Source organism: Hordeum vulgare, chromosome 5H (assembly GCF_904849725.1).
Source record: "Hordeum vulgare subsp. vulgare chromosome 5H, MorexV3_pseudomolecules_assembly, whole genome shotgun sequence".
In the NCBI taxonomy this organism is placed as follows: Eukaryota; Viridiplantae; Streptophyta; class Magnoliopsida; order Poales; family Poaceae; genus Hordeum; species Hordeum vulgare.
The window spans coordinates 426,945,773-426,962,463 of NC_058522.1; the positions used below are offsets into that span (position 1 = coordinate 426,945,773).

At 41.9% G+C, this 16,691-nt stretch overlaps 1 protein-coding gene across 1 annotated transcript; it reads left to right on the forward strand.

Moving 5' to 3' along the window:
* The first annotated feature begins 4,497 nt into the window (after nucleotides 1-4,497).
* LOC123395954 (cytochrome c1-like) lies at nucleotides 4,498-5,806 on the forward strand. The gene is made up of 2 exons (XM_045090978.1): nucleotides 4,498-4,923; nucleotides 5,286-5,806. Exons 1-2 carry the CDS (start codon nucleotides 4,738-4,740, stop codon nucleotides 5,613-5,615), a joined length of 516 nt encoding a protein of 171 aa, XP_044946913.1. The 5' UTR covers nucleotides 4,498-4,737; the 3' UTR covers nucleotides 5,616-5,806.
* Nucleotides 5,807-16,691: the final 10,885 nt, after the last annotated feature.

The window sequence follows — 16,691 nt, forward strand, 5'->3', positions numbered from 1 at the left end:
AATCTTGTTCTCAAAATTCAAAAAAATGTTTGTGCTTTAAAAAATTGTTCGCGCTTTCAAAATTGTTGAGGATTTTTTAAAATTCTTCTCGGCTTCAAAATTTCTTCTCAAAATTCAAAAAATGTTCGTGCTTTAAAAAAAATTGCGCTTCCAAACTTGTTCCGGGTTTTGAAAATTGTTCGCCTTTACAAAAAAAAAATCTCAAGATTCAAAAACTGTTCATGTTTTAAAAAATTGTCCGCGATTCCAAATTTGGTCATGTTTCTTTAAATTGTTCTCAGTTTTCAAATTTGTTCTCAAAATTCAAAAAAATCGTGCTTTAGAAATTTGCACGGTCTTCCAAATTTGTTTGGGGGGTTTTCAAAATTGTTCTGCTTTTCAAATTTTTGTTCTCAAGATTCAAAAAATGTTTGTGCTTTAAAAAATTGTTTGCGCTTCCAAATTTTTCATGTTTTTTAGAAGTTATTGTTGGTTTCAAAATTTCTTCTCAAAATTCGAAAAATGTTCATAATTCAAAAATTTATTCGTGTTTGCAAATTTTTTTGGGGTATTTCAAAATATGTTCCACTTCTTTGAAAATTTGTGCACAATTTAAAAATCTTCATACTTTTATAATTTTGTTCACGAATTTGAAATTTGTTCAAGATTTTATATTTGTTCACAATTGGAGAAGTGTTCGCGGTTTCAAAATTTGTTCACAATTCAAAAAAGTACACAATTTTATAATTTTATCATGAATTTGAAATTTGTTTTTGCTTGTTACAAATTGTTCGTAACTTTAACAAATTGTTCGAAATTCGAAACACGTTTGCAATTTTTGTAGTAATGGACACGTCAGCTTTATTTCTTACGCAAACGCCAGCTTGGCCGTTGTTAATTTTTTCCCATTTTTCGTCCACAGCTTTCTTCAGACCAGTCTGCCATGCCTTGTGCGATGCGTCGTCTATTTGCCGCAGAATGCGGCGAATAGGACGCCTCAGTGGCGCTCGCTGCCGCGCTCAGTCCGGCCGGCCCATGAAATAGCAGAGCAGCGAACGCAAAAAGAACTTTGGAGGAACCGAACTCGCGACCTGAGATTAGACATTGTCGCCCCGCTATTTTATAGCACCAAACCATTTATTGATTGCTAAAATTGTATTGAATTATTTGGTAAATTTTCATTGAATTGGAAAAATGTTTGTTTATTTTGGAAAGAACAATCAATAAGTTTGAAAAAAGTTCATTGGATTTGAAAAAAGTTCATGAAATTTGAAAAAACAAACTCGACAAATTTGAAAAAAGTCAACGATTTTCAAAAAGTTCATCAAAACTGGAAAAAGTTAATGGATTTTAAAAAAGTTCATCGGATCTAAAAATAGTTCATCAAATTTGAAAAAAGTTCATCGAAGCTAAAAAATGTTCAACGAAATGAAAAATCTGATTTGTAGAAAAACTTTATCCAATTTGAAGATAGTTCATCAAGTTTGAAAAAAAGTTCACCAATTTTTTTAAAAATTCATTGAATTTGAAAAATGTTCATGTATTTTGGAAAGAACAATCAATGAATATGAAAAAGTTCATCGGATTTCAGAAAATGTTCACCAAATTTGAATAAAAACTCATCAAAATTGAAAGAAAATCGACGATTTTGAAAAAGCTCAATGAAATTGCAAAGAAAATAATGGATTTAAAAAAAATCTTTGGATCTGAAAATAGTTCATCGAATTTGAATAAAGTTCATTGAACTTGAAAATTTTCAACGAAATTGAAAAAAATGATTTTCCAAAATTTCATGCAATTTAAAATAGTTCATAGAATTTGAAAAAAATCATCAAACTTGAAAAATGTTCAACGAAATTGAAAAAACTGATTTTCTAAAAATTCTTGCAATTTAAAATAGTTCATCAAGTTTGGCCGTTGATATTTTTTCCCATTTTTCGTCCACAGCTTTCTTCAGGCCAGTCTGCCATGCCTTGTGCGATGGGTCGTCTATTTGCCGCAGAGTACGGCGAATAGGACGCCTCAGTGGCGCTCGCTGCCGCGCTCAGTCCGGCCGGCCCATGAAATAGCAGAGCAGCGAACGCAAAAAGAACTTTGGAGGAACCGAACTCGCGACCTGAGATTAGACATTGTCGCCCCGCTATTTTATAGCACCAAACCATTTATTGATTGCTAAAATTGTATTGAATTATTTGGTAAATTTTCATTGAATTGGAAAAATGTTTGTTTATTTTGGAAAGAACAATCAATAAGTTTGAAAAAAGTTCATTGGATTTGAAAAAAGTTCATGAAATTTGAAAAAACAAACTCGACAAATTTGAAAAAAGTCAACGATTTTCAAAAAGTTCATCAAAACTGGAAAAGGTTAATGGATTTTAAAAAAGTTCATCGGATCTAAAAATAGTTCATCAAATTTGAAAAAAGTTCATCGAAGCTAAAAAATGTTCAACGGAATAAAAAATCTGATTTGTAGAAAAACTTTATCCAATTTGAAGGTAGTTCATCAAGTTTGAAAAAAAGTTCACCAATTTTTTAAAAATTCATTGAATTTGAAAAATGTTCATGTATTTTGGAAAGAACAATCAATGAATATGAAAAAGTTCATCGGATTTCAGAAAATGTTCACCAAATTTGAATAAAAGCTCATCAAATTTGAAAGAAAATCGACGATTTTGAAAAAGCTCATCGAAATTGCAAAAAACAATGATGGATTTAAAAAAAATCTTCGGATCTGAAAATAGTTCATCGAATTTGAATAAAGTTCATTGAACTTGAAAAATGTTCAACGAAATTGAAAAAAATGATTTTCCAAAATTTCATGCAAATTAAAATAGTTCATAGAATTTGAAAAAAATCATCGAACTTGAAAAATGTTCAACGAAATTGAAAAAACTGATTTTCGAAAATTTCTTGCAATTTAAAATAGTTCATCAAGTTTTATAAAATTTTGTAACATTTGAAGAAAAAAAACATTGAATTTGAAAAAAATCATCAATTTTGTAAAAAATAATTCATGAATTTGAAACAAAATTATCGAACGAGAAAGATGAAGGAAAAAAGGAAAGAGAAAAAGCAGAAATGAGAAAAGAGAAAAAAGGAAGAAAGGAAAAAAGACAAAGGAAGAAAGTTATAAGAAATGGCGAAAAAGATGACAGTTACTCTATGAGCAAACGTGGCGTAATGGTTGGCGCGTCGATGCCTGCTGCCGAGGTCGCAGGTTCGATCCCCGCGAGCGATACAATCGGCGTCTCTAGGTCGCAAACGTGGCGTAATGGTTGGCGCGTCGATGCCTGCTGCCGAGGTCGCAGGTTCTATCCCCGCGAGCGATACAATCGGCGTCTCTAGGTCGACAGAATCACATTTTTACAATATTTTCATCCGATGCAATATGTGACAAATTTAATTAAAAAATTGTATTATTTAAAAAAATAGCTAGTTACTACATACTCATTCGCCAAAAAAATAAAATCTTCACTTGATGTTGTCTATCTAGACAGCCAAGTTCTCGGTTAGCTTAGCTAAGCTAGGCTAGGGCACATTGTGTCTGTCACCAAACGCGCTGGGGTATGGCGTTTACCCCAAACGCCAAGCTATGTGGCATTTTCCCTTTGCCAATCAGCTTCAACTGGGTAAGGGTGGGTCAGGGCCAAACGCCATTGATCGTGGCTTTTTCAGTCCAAACGTGAGGGATGTTGGTGTGACAAAAAAGGTTAAATTTAAAAATGTTTCTTAAACAAGGTCAATTCATGCTAATCTTCGCGTATAAAACAGAGATTTCGTCCCTGTCTTTCAAGCCCGGCTACTGCTTTCCCCCGGCAAACATGGATGTTGCCGTATGTCCATGGAACCCGGAAAATATTCCTGGCGTGGTGCTGTTGCTGATTTGCCTTTCGCTGTTGCTGTCAGAATGCCTCTGAACGTGTCAACTAGCAAGCCGAGTTTCGGCCTACTGGTTTCAATCTCCATCTCTCTGCTTTGGCCGTAGCTGAAGGTCTTGCTTGTCCCTGTCCAGATTAAAATAAAAGGGTTATAGTTGTTTCCGGTAGTGCCTTATATGCAACTACCGGTTGGGTTTATCTCATCAACCGAGGTTGGATGCGCTGTATATGAGATTCCAAATTCCAAGAACAACGATTCTGATGAGCAACTAATTCCCCAAGGGCCAAATTAACAACGAAAACCAGCTGTTTATGGACGATGATTGCCATTCTGCCAGAAGGGCCACTGAACCATTATGCACGGACGCAGTGTGATCAGCATGAACGGGAAAGGGCACCGCACCGCACCCAGTGGGTGCTAGCTGCGGTGGTTAGGAAATTCCGGAGCCTGCCCTCGGACGCCCCAACACACCAGCAGGCAGCAGCACAACCGGCCGCCGCCGTCCCGAAGTCCAATGGGCATGAGCTCCATCAAATATACCACTAACGTCGACGATGGGATGGGCAGCCGCATATGATATGCGCAACGACAGCACCACGGAAACAGTTTGTTATTCAGGAGTTGCCGGGTCCTGCGCCTCCCCCGGGACGTTGACCCGAGTCTCCTTGCATTGCAGCATAGATTATACTACTGTCTTGGCCGGCCTCAATGGCAGGTAGCGCGCGGAGTACCTAACCTACCGGCTGGTCAGCTGGAGCACATTCCGCCGCTGCATATAACGAATACAGCTTCGTGCTGCGTGTGTGCGTGTGGGTGTCCCTGGCTATCTGGTTCTTGCCTCTCTGTCACCCTCGTTCTAGCGGCGGCGCTGCAGTAGAGATGGGAGCGTGTGCGACGAAGCCTGCTGACCTCAAGGTCAAAGGTGAGGCGCCGGTGGTTCTGGAGGACGCCGCGGAGAAGAAGGCTGCCGGTGTGGCTGAAGCTGAACCGGCCGCCGGTGTGGCTGAAGCTGAACCGGTCGCCGATGGGGATCGCCGGAGGTCTCTCAGCGACCTGCTCAAGGAGGTAGACAGCTTGATTTCCTCTTGACTCCCTACTTTCAATACAGTGACTTTCGACTATTATATGTATGCACAAAAGCATGTTTTGGTTTAGCGGAGAATCCGTCGGCCTAGGTAGACTTCGCCTGTAAAAAGTGTAAGATGAAGGTTTTGGCTCACTCGGTATTTCAGTTGCGGTCATGTTCTCTTCATGTTTATTAGGCACATGATAAAATTTGGCTACGTAGAGTGTCAGCAAGTCACATGATAAAGTTAGTCAAATAGCTCTACTGGATCTGCTCCTTTCATCTATATGGTGTATCCTGCAATTTATGCGATTTGCACTTCATGAGTCAAGAAGCTCTACCGAAATCTGCTTTTTTACAGAACGACGAGAGTGACGTCGAGGCTCCGGAGGCAGAGAGGAAGGCTGAAGAACCAGCAGAAGCTACCGCTGATGAAAATGGAGCGACAGAGGAGCAGCTAGCAGTTCAGCCCTCCATGGCGGCGACCACGGCCGAAATCCTCGAGCCAGAGGCTGTACAGGATCCCCAGACACATGCACAGGTGGTGGAAGAAGAGAAGCGTGTGGATCCTGATTCAGTTCAGGTAGCTGTTGTTGTTTCTGCTCAAAGTGTTGAAGACAGCAAGGTCGTCGCCGATGCGTGTGCTCAAAGTGTTGAAGAGAGCAAGGTCGTCGCCGATGCGTCTGCCTGAATTATTATTTATTTGTTTTGAGAAAATGTACGTACCCCTCAGATTGATAATGGTGTTTTCTTGTTCGTTTGCGTGCTGAATATGCTCAGATTGTTTTCCTTTTTGTTTTCCTGTGTATGCATTGCGTGCCCAGTGGTGTAATAGCTAGATATTATTTTCATTTGTCTCTTTATGCAACCTCATCACTACTAGATTTTATTGTCATTTCATCGTTTATGCAACCTTATGGCTGGGGTGCGTACGGGCAAATCATCTCAAGCTTTGATAATGTTGACATTGTTAGATTGATCTCTTTCCCAATGGGCCCAACGGTCCATTGGACCTTGACTCACGTCCTGATCGGGGACGTCCAGTCCAACCAAGGCTGGTGGGCCCCTGTCGCGCAGTGCTATATATAGAGGAGGTGGGGACCATGGCACGGGTTACGAGGTTCGCCGCCGTCACTGGTTCCCCACTCTCTAACCCTAATCCGATCCAGAGGGTAGCACTGAAGCGATGGGAAGTCCATCACCGCCGCTACCGCATCTCTCTCTCTCCTTCCCCACCGTCGTAACCACCTCACGACGGTAGCCGGAGGGAGCTCATCAAGCACGCTACAAGGTATTAATCTACTACTATCACCGAACACATCTAGCCTTGACGATCCACGGGATCTATCAATGGTATCATGAGTCATGAGGCCTTAGATGTTGTTCCGGTTGCAAGAAGATAACGAAAGCGAAAAAGTTTCCCCTCCCCGATATGAACCCTAGAAGAGGGCAAAGATCAAGATGAAAAGCAAAACAAAAAGAAAGTCACTGGATTTCCATCCGGCAAAGAAGCGCCGCCGCAAGGCCGCGCCGTTCCTCTCGATCCGGACGGGCATCGGCAAGCCGAGCCGTTCGGAAGAAGAATCCACCTCTTCGGAGGCAAAGATCGGATCCGATAAGATCCAAAAGGTATACAAAAAAAGGCAAACGAAAAGACACCCCAACAGGGGCAAAGGGCACCACCACCGCGCCCTTGACGGTGGCGCGTTCACCTCGAAGGTGCTCGCGCGCGCTGGCAAAGGAACGGTGATGGCGCCGCCGCTGCGGATCTTCTGTGCACGGAAAAGCACTAAGGGGCAAAAGGGCCTCCCAACGCACCCCTTGACGGCTGCGCGCTCTCCCTTGGGAGCCCGCGCACACTGGCAAGAGGGGCGGAGGAGGCGCCGCTGCATCCCGTCTTCCTATCTCTCTCTGTGTGACAGTGGGGAAAGGGAAGGGGAAGGAAGAGCCGGCGACGCGCATGGGAGGGAGGAACTAGTGGCACCACCATCGACCCGCTTGACGGCGGCGCGCTCTCCTTCGGGAGCTCGCGTGCGCCGGCAAGTGGGACTGTAGGGGTGTCGCCGCCGTCTCATAGCATGGGGAGTAGGGGAGGTTGCTCTCTCTCTCTCTCTTTGTCTAAGGAGGCGGTCGGAAAGTGCACAGTCGAAGGCTCGCCGTCGCCGTTCAGATCGAGATAAAGATGGTAACGGCGCGGTGGAGAAAAGAAGAAAAGGCAAGGGGGAGGGGGTCTCGCGCGGCTCACGCGGTGCGCGGTGGCGTGGCCATCGCCGGCGGCCGGCGTAGCTCCTCTCCATCGTCGGCGTGGTCGGCAGGCGTAGAGATGCGAAAGCGGCGCGTGCGGGAGAGCAGGAAAGAACGGCGCGTGGGGGAGGGAGAGAATGGATCGAGGGTTTCCCCATGCCTGATGGTGCGCGTTTTTGTTCAAGCGAAAGAACCGTCCGGTCGTTCGATTCAGATCGACGGTCAGGATCGAAACCCTAGCGCCAGCCAGGCCGCGGCCCAGGAAGATAGCGCCGGCCCAGGCCAAAGGAAAGGCTGGCCCAGGCCAGGGGAGCGAGGCTGCTGGCCGGCCCAGATAGAAAAACTCTGGCCTTTTTTTCTATTTTTATAGGAATTTTAATTTCTGTCCTATTAAGACGGATTTAAAATAGGTTTTCTATGCATTTTTCCTCCGAGAATATGTTTAGAAAAGAGGAATTAAAAATGTTTAAGATTTCTCTAAAAGCAATGTTGATTTTTCTGACAAGAAAAATAAAAGGTTCTGAAAATAAAATAAGTTTTTCAGAAAAAGAGAAGTTCATGGATTTTATAAAAGGGATTATAAAGTTCATGAATTTGTTAATTATGACAGAATATTTTTCTGTAATATTAACATGATTTTTCTGAAACGAAAAATAAAAGGTTCTGAAAATAAAAGAAATATTTTCAGAAAAAGAAAAATCCATGGATTTTATAAAAGAGATTATAAAGTTCATGAATTTTTAATTTTAACAGAATATTTTTTTGTAAAGGTGTATGAATTTTCATATTCACGTTTTTCCGCTGCAAAGTAAATGTTTAATCCTCCAATTAAATTGGAATCAATGGGAAAATTTAATTGGAAGAACTGTTATTAGCAAAGTTTTTCCCTTGTGGATGAAATAAGATTCAAACAGTTGCCGCTATGAAAATAGAATGATGCTTGTTTTAAAGTTAAATATGGTATTGTTATTTTCTGACCAAGGTTGATGATAACAATACTATAATTGTATGAGTCATCTTATGTTTAAAGCTTAAATCTCTGATAAATTTTGTATCAAAGTGATCAATTTTTGGAGCACAGATAGAGAAATGCATATTTCTATCTCTGCTGCAATATGGTTAATGATGATGATTATTTCTTAGCAAAGTTGTTCAACAAGAATACTATCATCACATTGTTTATGAGTTATATGCATTATTTCCATTTCTGCCCAACGGTGATATGGAATTAATGTAGAAGGATGATGTTTTATTCTAATTCTGCCACCATGGTGATTTAGAATATTCCAGAAAGTTTTAAAAGGTTTAATGTGCATGATTTTAATCAGACCAACGTAGGGTTATTTTTATGCTCATTACCATTGTTTACTGGCTAAGTTTTCTCAGACTAAAAGTTATTGAAGCTTTCACTCATGAAAGCGAATGTTTTGGGTACTTGTGACCCGAAAGATGGAAAAGAAAGGTCATAACTTGAGGGAATAAATTCTCTCTAAAGAATGGCTTCACAAGAAAAGAACTCTTGGATATTAATTCAAGAAAAGAAAAGAGATAGATCATTGAGAGTCTTGGTTGATGAATGTCTTTCATGTACTCTCTATGATGAAGTCTCCTTTTTTCAGTCAACATGATTGAAATGAAACAAGCAACATGCATGTTTAATTTGACCAACGTCAGATCAAACATGTGTGTCAAAGATAATTCAGATTTATTTCTGAATTTTATGCAGTCAAAAGAGCCAATTATGGCATTTATGTCCCTTACAGGGAATTACCCGCATGGCGGGAAAAGTCTCGGGAGAATGCCTGCGTAACCGGGTAAAGTTGACATTGTATTATGTCAACAATCCGTGTATGGCGGGAGAAATTTTGGCAAAGGCCTTATCCTGTATGACAGGAGAAAGTTATGATGACTCATGTGCGGTTAATGTCCCACTATGGGAGAAAAGTATGGAGTAGCTATTAAGCTTTCCTAGTATCGACCGTACACCTTATGTGTAACGGTCATTAAGCAATCAATAAATCCAGAAATGATAAAAGTAACAGACGAACCTAAAGACAAGAATGATATGCAAGTGTGACTTGCAAAAGTGACGATTATAAAGAACTCTGTTGAGTTTCTGAAATGAAATGAGGAAAAAGTACTCCCATACTAGTTAACTTATAACTTCATTTTACATGAAGTGATAAGACGAATGAGTTAGATAATCGAAGTTTCCTCATTTCACAAGAGCTATGAATGGGTTTCGAAATTGTGGCAGAAAAGTTCTTGCCACATTTCGTGGGGGAGAAAGAGACATGAAATACATTGTACTGTATTTCATGACTCCTCTGTACTTTAGATGATGTGATGCACATTACCACTATGTACTTTAGATGATGTGATGCACATTATGCATCTAAAGTGATCCATTAATGGAGAATGTGATTGTCAAGGGGAGTACGACAGTCATTAGAATACCGTCATTATGATACCTCTAAAGAAAAGAAACAGTTTTATTTCAGATCTTTTATAGTTCCGAAAGCAGACTAAGGAATACAACAGTGGTGCTTAAAGTGCCATAAAGAAGAAAGTTTAAAGATACGCCATTTCTTCAGTGAAGATGGAGTAATCTGGGGGGCATGTTCTATGACCTATACAACACCTGTTGTTAGCTCTACAAGGGATCTTGTGATACAGGTCCCTGTAAAACATATTGCCTTTTGGAAATGGGTGACTATAGAATTAATTTGCCTCTTGGCAATGACACAGCAACGACAACCCCATATGGGAGAAGTGCCAATACTTGAGATTTTGATGGTCTCTAGGAATGTGAAAAAAAGATACTTGTGATTACTATAAAGTCCACGTTAGTGAAATTCCACCATTTGAATTTCACTAACATAGACTTTATGAAGGGTCTACAAGGCAAATGTGAATCCAAAGGAAATATGTAAAGGTGTAAAACATGACTTAAATCGAAAGATTTTGTGCAAAGAAAATAAGAGTACAATTGCATTCATGCAAAGTTATAGAATGGGAAATTCGTTTCCCAATTCCTGTGCATGTGGATGACATCCTACTTGCTAGTGGTGATGTCAATTCTAGTGCAGGAGGAGAGAAGAAGTTCTTGTCCTCGGAGTTCAAAAGAGTAAAAGGGGGTATTAGGAATGTCGCATGGACATGCTAAGAAAGATCTCTAAAGTATGCATACGAGAAAACCTACGCCTCTTCTTATAGTCAAGGGTAATGGAACTGGAAACTATGGTGTTTCAAAAGTTAATAAGAAAAGATCGTAAACGAATATGGCACCATATGCTTTAGTTGTTGGAAGCTCAAGATATTACCCTGACACAGTTCACGTATATATCCGGGTTGTTTTGGCAATGTCCAGTCCATAGATAAATCAATGGAATGGAGTGAAAGATATCGGCCTCATGCTAAAAGAAATAAGTGCTCTCAAAAGATTGTGAGTACAAAGGCAGGACTTGTGGAATGTATAGCGAAATCCACAATTGTCGCTAACTTTCATACTCGGAGTTTTGTGTGGAAAATCTCCAAATGAGTGAAACGATTGTCATCAATGTGATGCTATGATATTTTATAGCTTGATATGAGGCTAAGGGACAGGCAAAATGGTTAAGGCTACCTGTACCCGGAGTGGATAATGGTTGACAACAACGATAACCATTTTAAGTTCTTTCGCTCCTGTCACAACGAGTCAAGTGTTGATGCCAAACACACTGACTAAGATTTACGCGTTGTGAAGGAGAAAGTCCGGAATTATGGAAAAATGCTTGAAGCATAAAAGCAACAAACAAGTGTTTGCAGATCTGCTTATCAAAGGCTTACCGCCCAGTGTGTTCGGAGAACACACAGTCGACATGGGTTTTATGGTATAGTCTAAAATTTCTGGACAATAAAAGGGCCCAAGGTTAGAAAAAATTGTTTCAAAAACAGAAAGGTACGTTGTGGCTGTCTGATTCTATCGACAATTGAGCTGTGACGATGAAACATGCCCTATGTATTGTTCTGTTACGAAACGAGTAAAGTTAAAAGTATATGATGAGATCAAGGGGGAGAATGTTAGATTGATCTCTTCCCCAATGGGCCCAACGGCCCATTGGACCTTGACTCACGCCCTGATCGGGGGCGTCCAGCCCAAGCAAGGCTGGTGGGCCCCTGTCGCGCAGTGCTATATATAGAGGAGGTGGGGACCATGGCACGGGTTACGAGGTTCGCCGCCGCCACTGGTTCCCCACTCTCTAACCCTAATCCGATCCAGAGGGTAGCACTGAAGCGATGGGAAGTCCATCACCACCGCTACCGCATCTCTCTCTCCTTCCCCACCGTCGTAACCACCTCATGACGGTAGCCGGAGGAAGCTCATCGAGCATGCTACAAAGTATTAATCTACTACTATCACCGAACACATCTAGCCTTGACGATCCACGGGATCTATCAGACATCAGATTTTGACACGGATTTTTTTATTAAAATGGATTTTAATGAAGAAGTGCTTTGCATGAAAAAGTTTTCTAGTGTTGACCTAAACATCTTTAAAGTTTGGGTCGTTCCTGTTCGATCTCATCTTGAAGGCTGAAATTGTGTTCAAAGTACCGAGATTTCATATTCGGAGTACTGTTTGGCCTATTAAGCCCCCAAGACCACCTCGTATGAGAATTCAACGGCGGTTATCTTCGCCTCATCGAAACGATTGATTTTGATGTAAAATCATCTTCATCCGAGGTTGTATGCAAAAGTTATAACCATCACAGTCCGGTCCTATCACGAGGTAAAATGTGACGCGAGAGATCACACAACCACCTAAGACGTGTGATCTGTTCGGCCCTCAATACGGCCTCGAATGGAAAAAACTTATAACATGAAAAAGTTTCATCTCATCGAGCCGGTCAATTTTGATATATAAATAGTCACAATCTGTGGACATATGTAACCTGAAAAGGCAAAACAAGATCATGCTGAAGTTTCAGTTAGAAAATCCGAGTGAAAAGGCTTGTCGGCTGTGAGAAAAGCTTGCCGGGAGAAAAGCTTGCTGTGAGAAAAGCTTGCCGGGTGAAAACCTTGCCGGGTAAAAACTTGTCGGACAGCTGAAAGAGTTGCTGGATGAAAGTTAAAGATGGAAGAAAAACATTATTTAGATTGCATCGTATGGAAACGTGTTCCACACAAAAGTTATGCGTATCATCGAGGCCGTCAACTTTGCTTTTGGAGCATCATCATTTGAGGTAATATACGACCTGCAGAATATCTACAAAACTCAGACAACCTAGTCAACCAGAGGACCGAATCCGACTAGAAGTTAAAGATGACCTCGTGGAGTAGTTAAGACGGCCTCATTTGGAAAACTTATCAACAGAAGAATTGTTCATATCGTCAAAAGGATTGGTTTTGACATAAAAATCATCTCAGTCCGAGTTCATATGCAGATTATGTGTCCCGCGCAAGGAGCAAGACAAAAGTTTGGGCCACATTCGGGTTGAATCCGAGTTAGACTAGAGCTAAGACTCTAGGACGTGAATTGATATAATCTTCTTGTAAGAAAAGCCTAGATGAATATTTTGCTTGTACGGAAAGTCCAGTCGCCTCTTACATATAGTGAAGGAGACGTCCAATTGAAACAACACACAATCAAACAAATTAGTCTACTATATTTTACCTTTACTTTTACCTTCTCCCTTGTTCTTATTCTGTCTCGTTCTTCATTTCTTCTTCGTTTGTGGGGCAGCGATCCACTAGGACCTAGGGGCGGTCAGGCCGACCTATGGAATTCCATAGCTGTCGCACGCTCTGACGGGGTCCCTTCTAGGTGTGTGGGGTTTCGTGTCTACAAAAGCACTCGCTGACTGTCTTGCGTATCTGGCTGTCGGTCGGGTCTCCTTCGACGTGAGCTGCCGTGCATCACTCTCGGCGTTGGAGGTACACGGTGATGTGTTCGTGTGCGAACACACTTTTTGGTGACTCTCATGGGGACCGAAGCTTCGAACGATCTCCAGCCTTTTCTTGCTACGAGGATATCGTCAGCAAGCGGCTGCAATCTACGAGGTAACATGTATCATCAATCCCCTTACGTAAATGCAAATAGCCATCATGTTGGTGTTGCTAGATCTTTCAATGGACATGTGATGTCGGCTAGCCCTAACAAGCAAAGGCCGACTAATTATTTCATTGGAGAAGCTTGAAATTTACATAATTGCGACATGCAACTTATGGATCCAAACTTTCGTGCAATGGCAACTCCATTGTATGTGTTGGTGAACAACACGATGAGTTCAAATGCTCAATATAGGACACATCGTGTACATGAGTGTGTCTCAAAATTTTATCCATCTATGGCCAGCTCGCAATATGCGGGCTCATCTCCAAACATGTCGATGGATGGGAGAATCGGCCATGCTTCCGTTAGTTATTTGGCCAGTTATCCTCAATCATCATATACTATATCTCATGAGATTAATTGTTCAGCGACGTATGCAACTAAAAATATTCATAACTCGGCTCACCTTCGTGGTTATGGCCGAGCGAATGGAGATTCTACAGGAGCATTTGTGCCTAATATTGCAGGAGATGAGGTGGCTCTCGCTGCATTAAAATGTTTAGCCCAAAGTAAGAAGATCAGTGCTCTTTTCCTTGAGCAACATGATGAGGGGTTGGTTTCGGATTATGAGTAACAAACAGCTTTTGTGCTTAACACAAATATAATGCTTGGTTGAACCGCACAAAAACTAAAAATTGAAAAAAGTTGAGCATGAAATCAACTTATCTTGTTAATGTGCTCAGTCCGACGTGGTCCGAAGTCGCAGCCCCCAAGCTTGTCATGAGGTAGCCGATGAAGAGTTTGGCTTGATGAAGTGACAACACAACACTTCTGAAATGCCGGAGTGAAACCCCTGGTCCAACAGATGAGATAGAATAGTTTGGTAGCGCGACGACAAAGCCCCCACGTCAGTCGACCATGTCGACAATGTAATTCGGTTGGCGGAGGCGTGACGACAACGTCGACGCGTCGAGGTGACTGTCTAACATGATCGGAGACGACCACCTGTGCACATAAAATAGTGCAAGCCAAAAGTAATGTCAAATAATAATAAAAATCCTCTACCTAATGAACTTAAGTGAAGTAAATATTTAGAAAAAATATAGTGTGAGCGTCGAGGTGCTCGAGCAAAGAGCTTGGCTTGATGTAGTCGCGATGCGGCACGCCCGATGTGGTGAGACGAAGTCCTAAGTCCAGCCGAGGTGACGAAGTTGTTTGGCTAGGGACGTGGAAGTCCTCAGAGCAGGTTGATGAAGAGGTGGTGAAGCCCCCGGTCTAGCCGAGGTGACGGAGAAGTTCGATAAGGTGGCGCTAGAGACCCCATGCCAGCCGATGTGTTGAAGAAGGTCGGCGTGTTAAACGTCGGTTTGAGTAAAGCGACGGTGCGGCGATGCCGATGCAGGTCGGAATTTGTGACGCAATCAATTCTGACTTGATGAAGCAACGGCGCACCCTACCCATGCAACCCGTGGGCAACGGGATTCTCCAGAGATTATGCTGTCGCAATGCCGAACTCTTGGTCGGATCGCCGAGGTGTTTATCCGATGAGGTTGACCTCGGCTCGACAAAGCGATGATGTGTCGAGTGCACGTCGACAACCGTGGAGCAAAGTTATTGGGCTGGTTTGGCACCAACATAATGATGAAGATTGCCTAGAAAAAGGCTCAAAATTTATGAACGTGTGTTTTAGAAAAGCACATAATACTTTTTTTAAAATCTTCCGAAAAGGATGTCCAAAACCCCGTTCATGGAGAAAGATGAACTCGGGTCAGATTCATTTTCACGTAGAAAACATATCCAAAATTTGTTATACTCATTGGCTATTTCCCTGAGTTTGGACGGTCGGACCAGGCTGAAATTTGGACGGATGATCAATGTAGGAATTTCGCAGCCGATGAACGGTGGGATTTTGGACATCTCGCCCTGAATTCATCCAGATTCCCGTTCAAATTCAGCACAGCTCAGGTATATCGGAGATCTCCGGAGATTCCTCCATCGGAACACAACGAAATTTTGCAAGATTGTTATAGATACAATTCCGCACAATTCCACCGAAGCAATCGTCAAAGTGGCGCTCGAGGAAACAGGGACGACGAACACAAATTCGTTGTCCAGAAAAAAGCTGTAATCAATCTACACACGAACCATCAATCATTGCGCCGATCACACAACATAACTCCCAATGAAAGCATCAATATCGGTGTCAAAATTGGCGGATCTCGGATAAGGGGTCTGAACTATGTATCATGGATTGATGGGTAACAAAGGACGATGGAGACGATGTTTTATCTAGGTCCGAGCCCTCTTGATGGAGGTAAAACCATACGTCCTGCTATTGTTGTATTGATGATGAAGTATCGAGTACATAGTTGATCTACCTTGGGATCGTATGTTATGGTATAAATCCTAATGATGTAGACATTGTGTCTAATGAATATCCATCAACTAGCCTCGCCTCGGCTTATATAACACACCAGATGCCTAGGATAACAAGAGTACTGGTCAGCTACGTAGGTGGAGAGGAGTCCTTGTCTTGATCATCAAGTCTTATGGAATCTTCCTCGTATATGTCATCGGCTACCCGAAGTAGCCAGGAGTCCGCCCCGTAGAGATAGGCCGACGGCCCGAGGACCCCTTGGTCCCGGACTCCCTCAAGCGGTACTACCGCTGGGATCTATCAGGATCACAATGGAAGCAACACATGAATGGAGGAACACAAGAACTGTCATAAGCAAATGAGCTCCGAATTGAGCAAATTGTTGGATTCAGGACGATAAGAGATGTCCAACACGGATAGAAGAGGTAGTATAAAAATGCCAATGATATAGAGATGTGAAACCTTTATGAATGAAGAACGGCAAAAACTCCAACACCGAAAACATCATAGAAGGTGCGTATGGACTCCGTTTTCGATGAACTCAAGCTTTTCATGAAGATGACCATAAGCTCTAAAACTCACCAAGAGAAACACCAAACAAGAACCAATAAAGATGATGTAAGGATGCAAATGATTTGAACTCTTAATGAACGGTACAATCAAGCTACTCACTTGAGAGTCCCCCTTGATATTATGACAATTGATCCTATAACCCGGTCTCCCAAGTACCACCATGAGACCCATAAAATATAAAACCTATCAAAGGCAAACCTATACCTTGCACATAGTCCACTTGAGCTTAGATTATGATTATCTTGATTTTCTTAAGATGAACAACCTTTCTTAATTTTGTTGGCTTGATGAAGACTAGTTGATTTCCCCCCATACTCCACTACGGATGAGCCACTTTTCGACACATCTACACACGTCCATTTCCACCATATTGGATGCCAATTGAAAAGGACGTGGATGTCGCCTAGAGGGGGGGTGAATAGGCGCTTTAAAATAGTTAAGGTTTAGGCTTGAACAAATGCGGAATAAAACTAATCGTTTAATATGTCAAGCACAAAACCTACAAACAACTAGGCTCACCTATGTGCACCAACAACTTA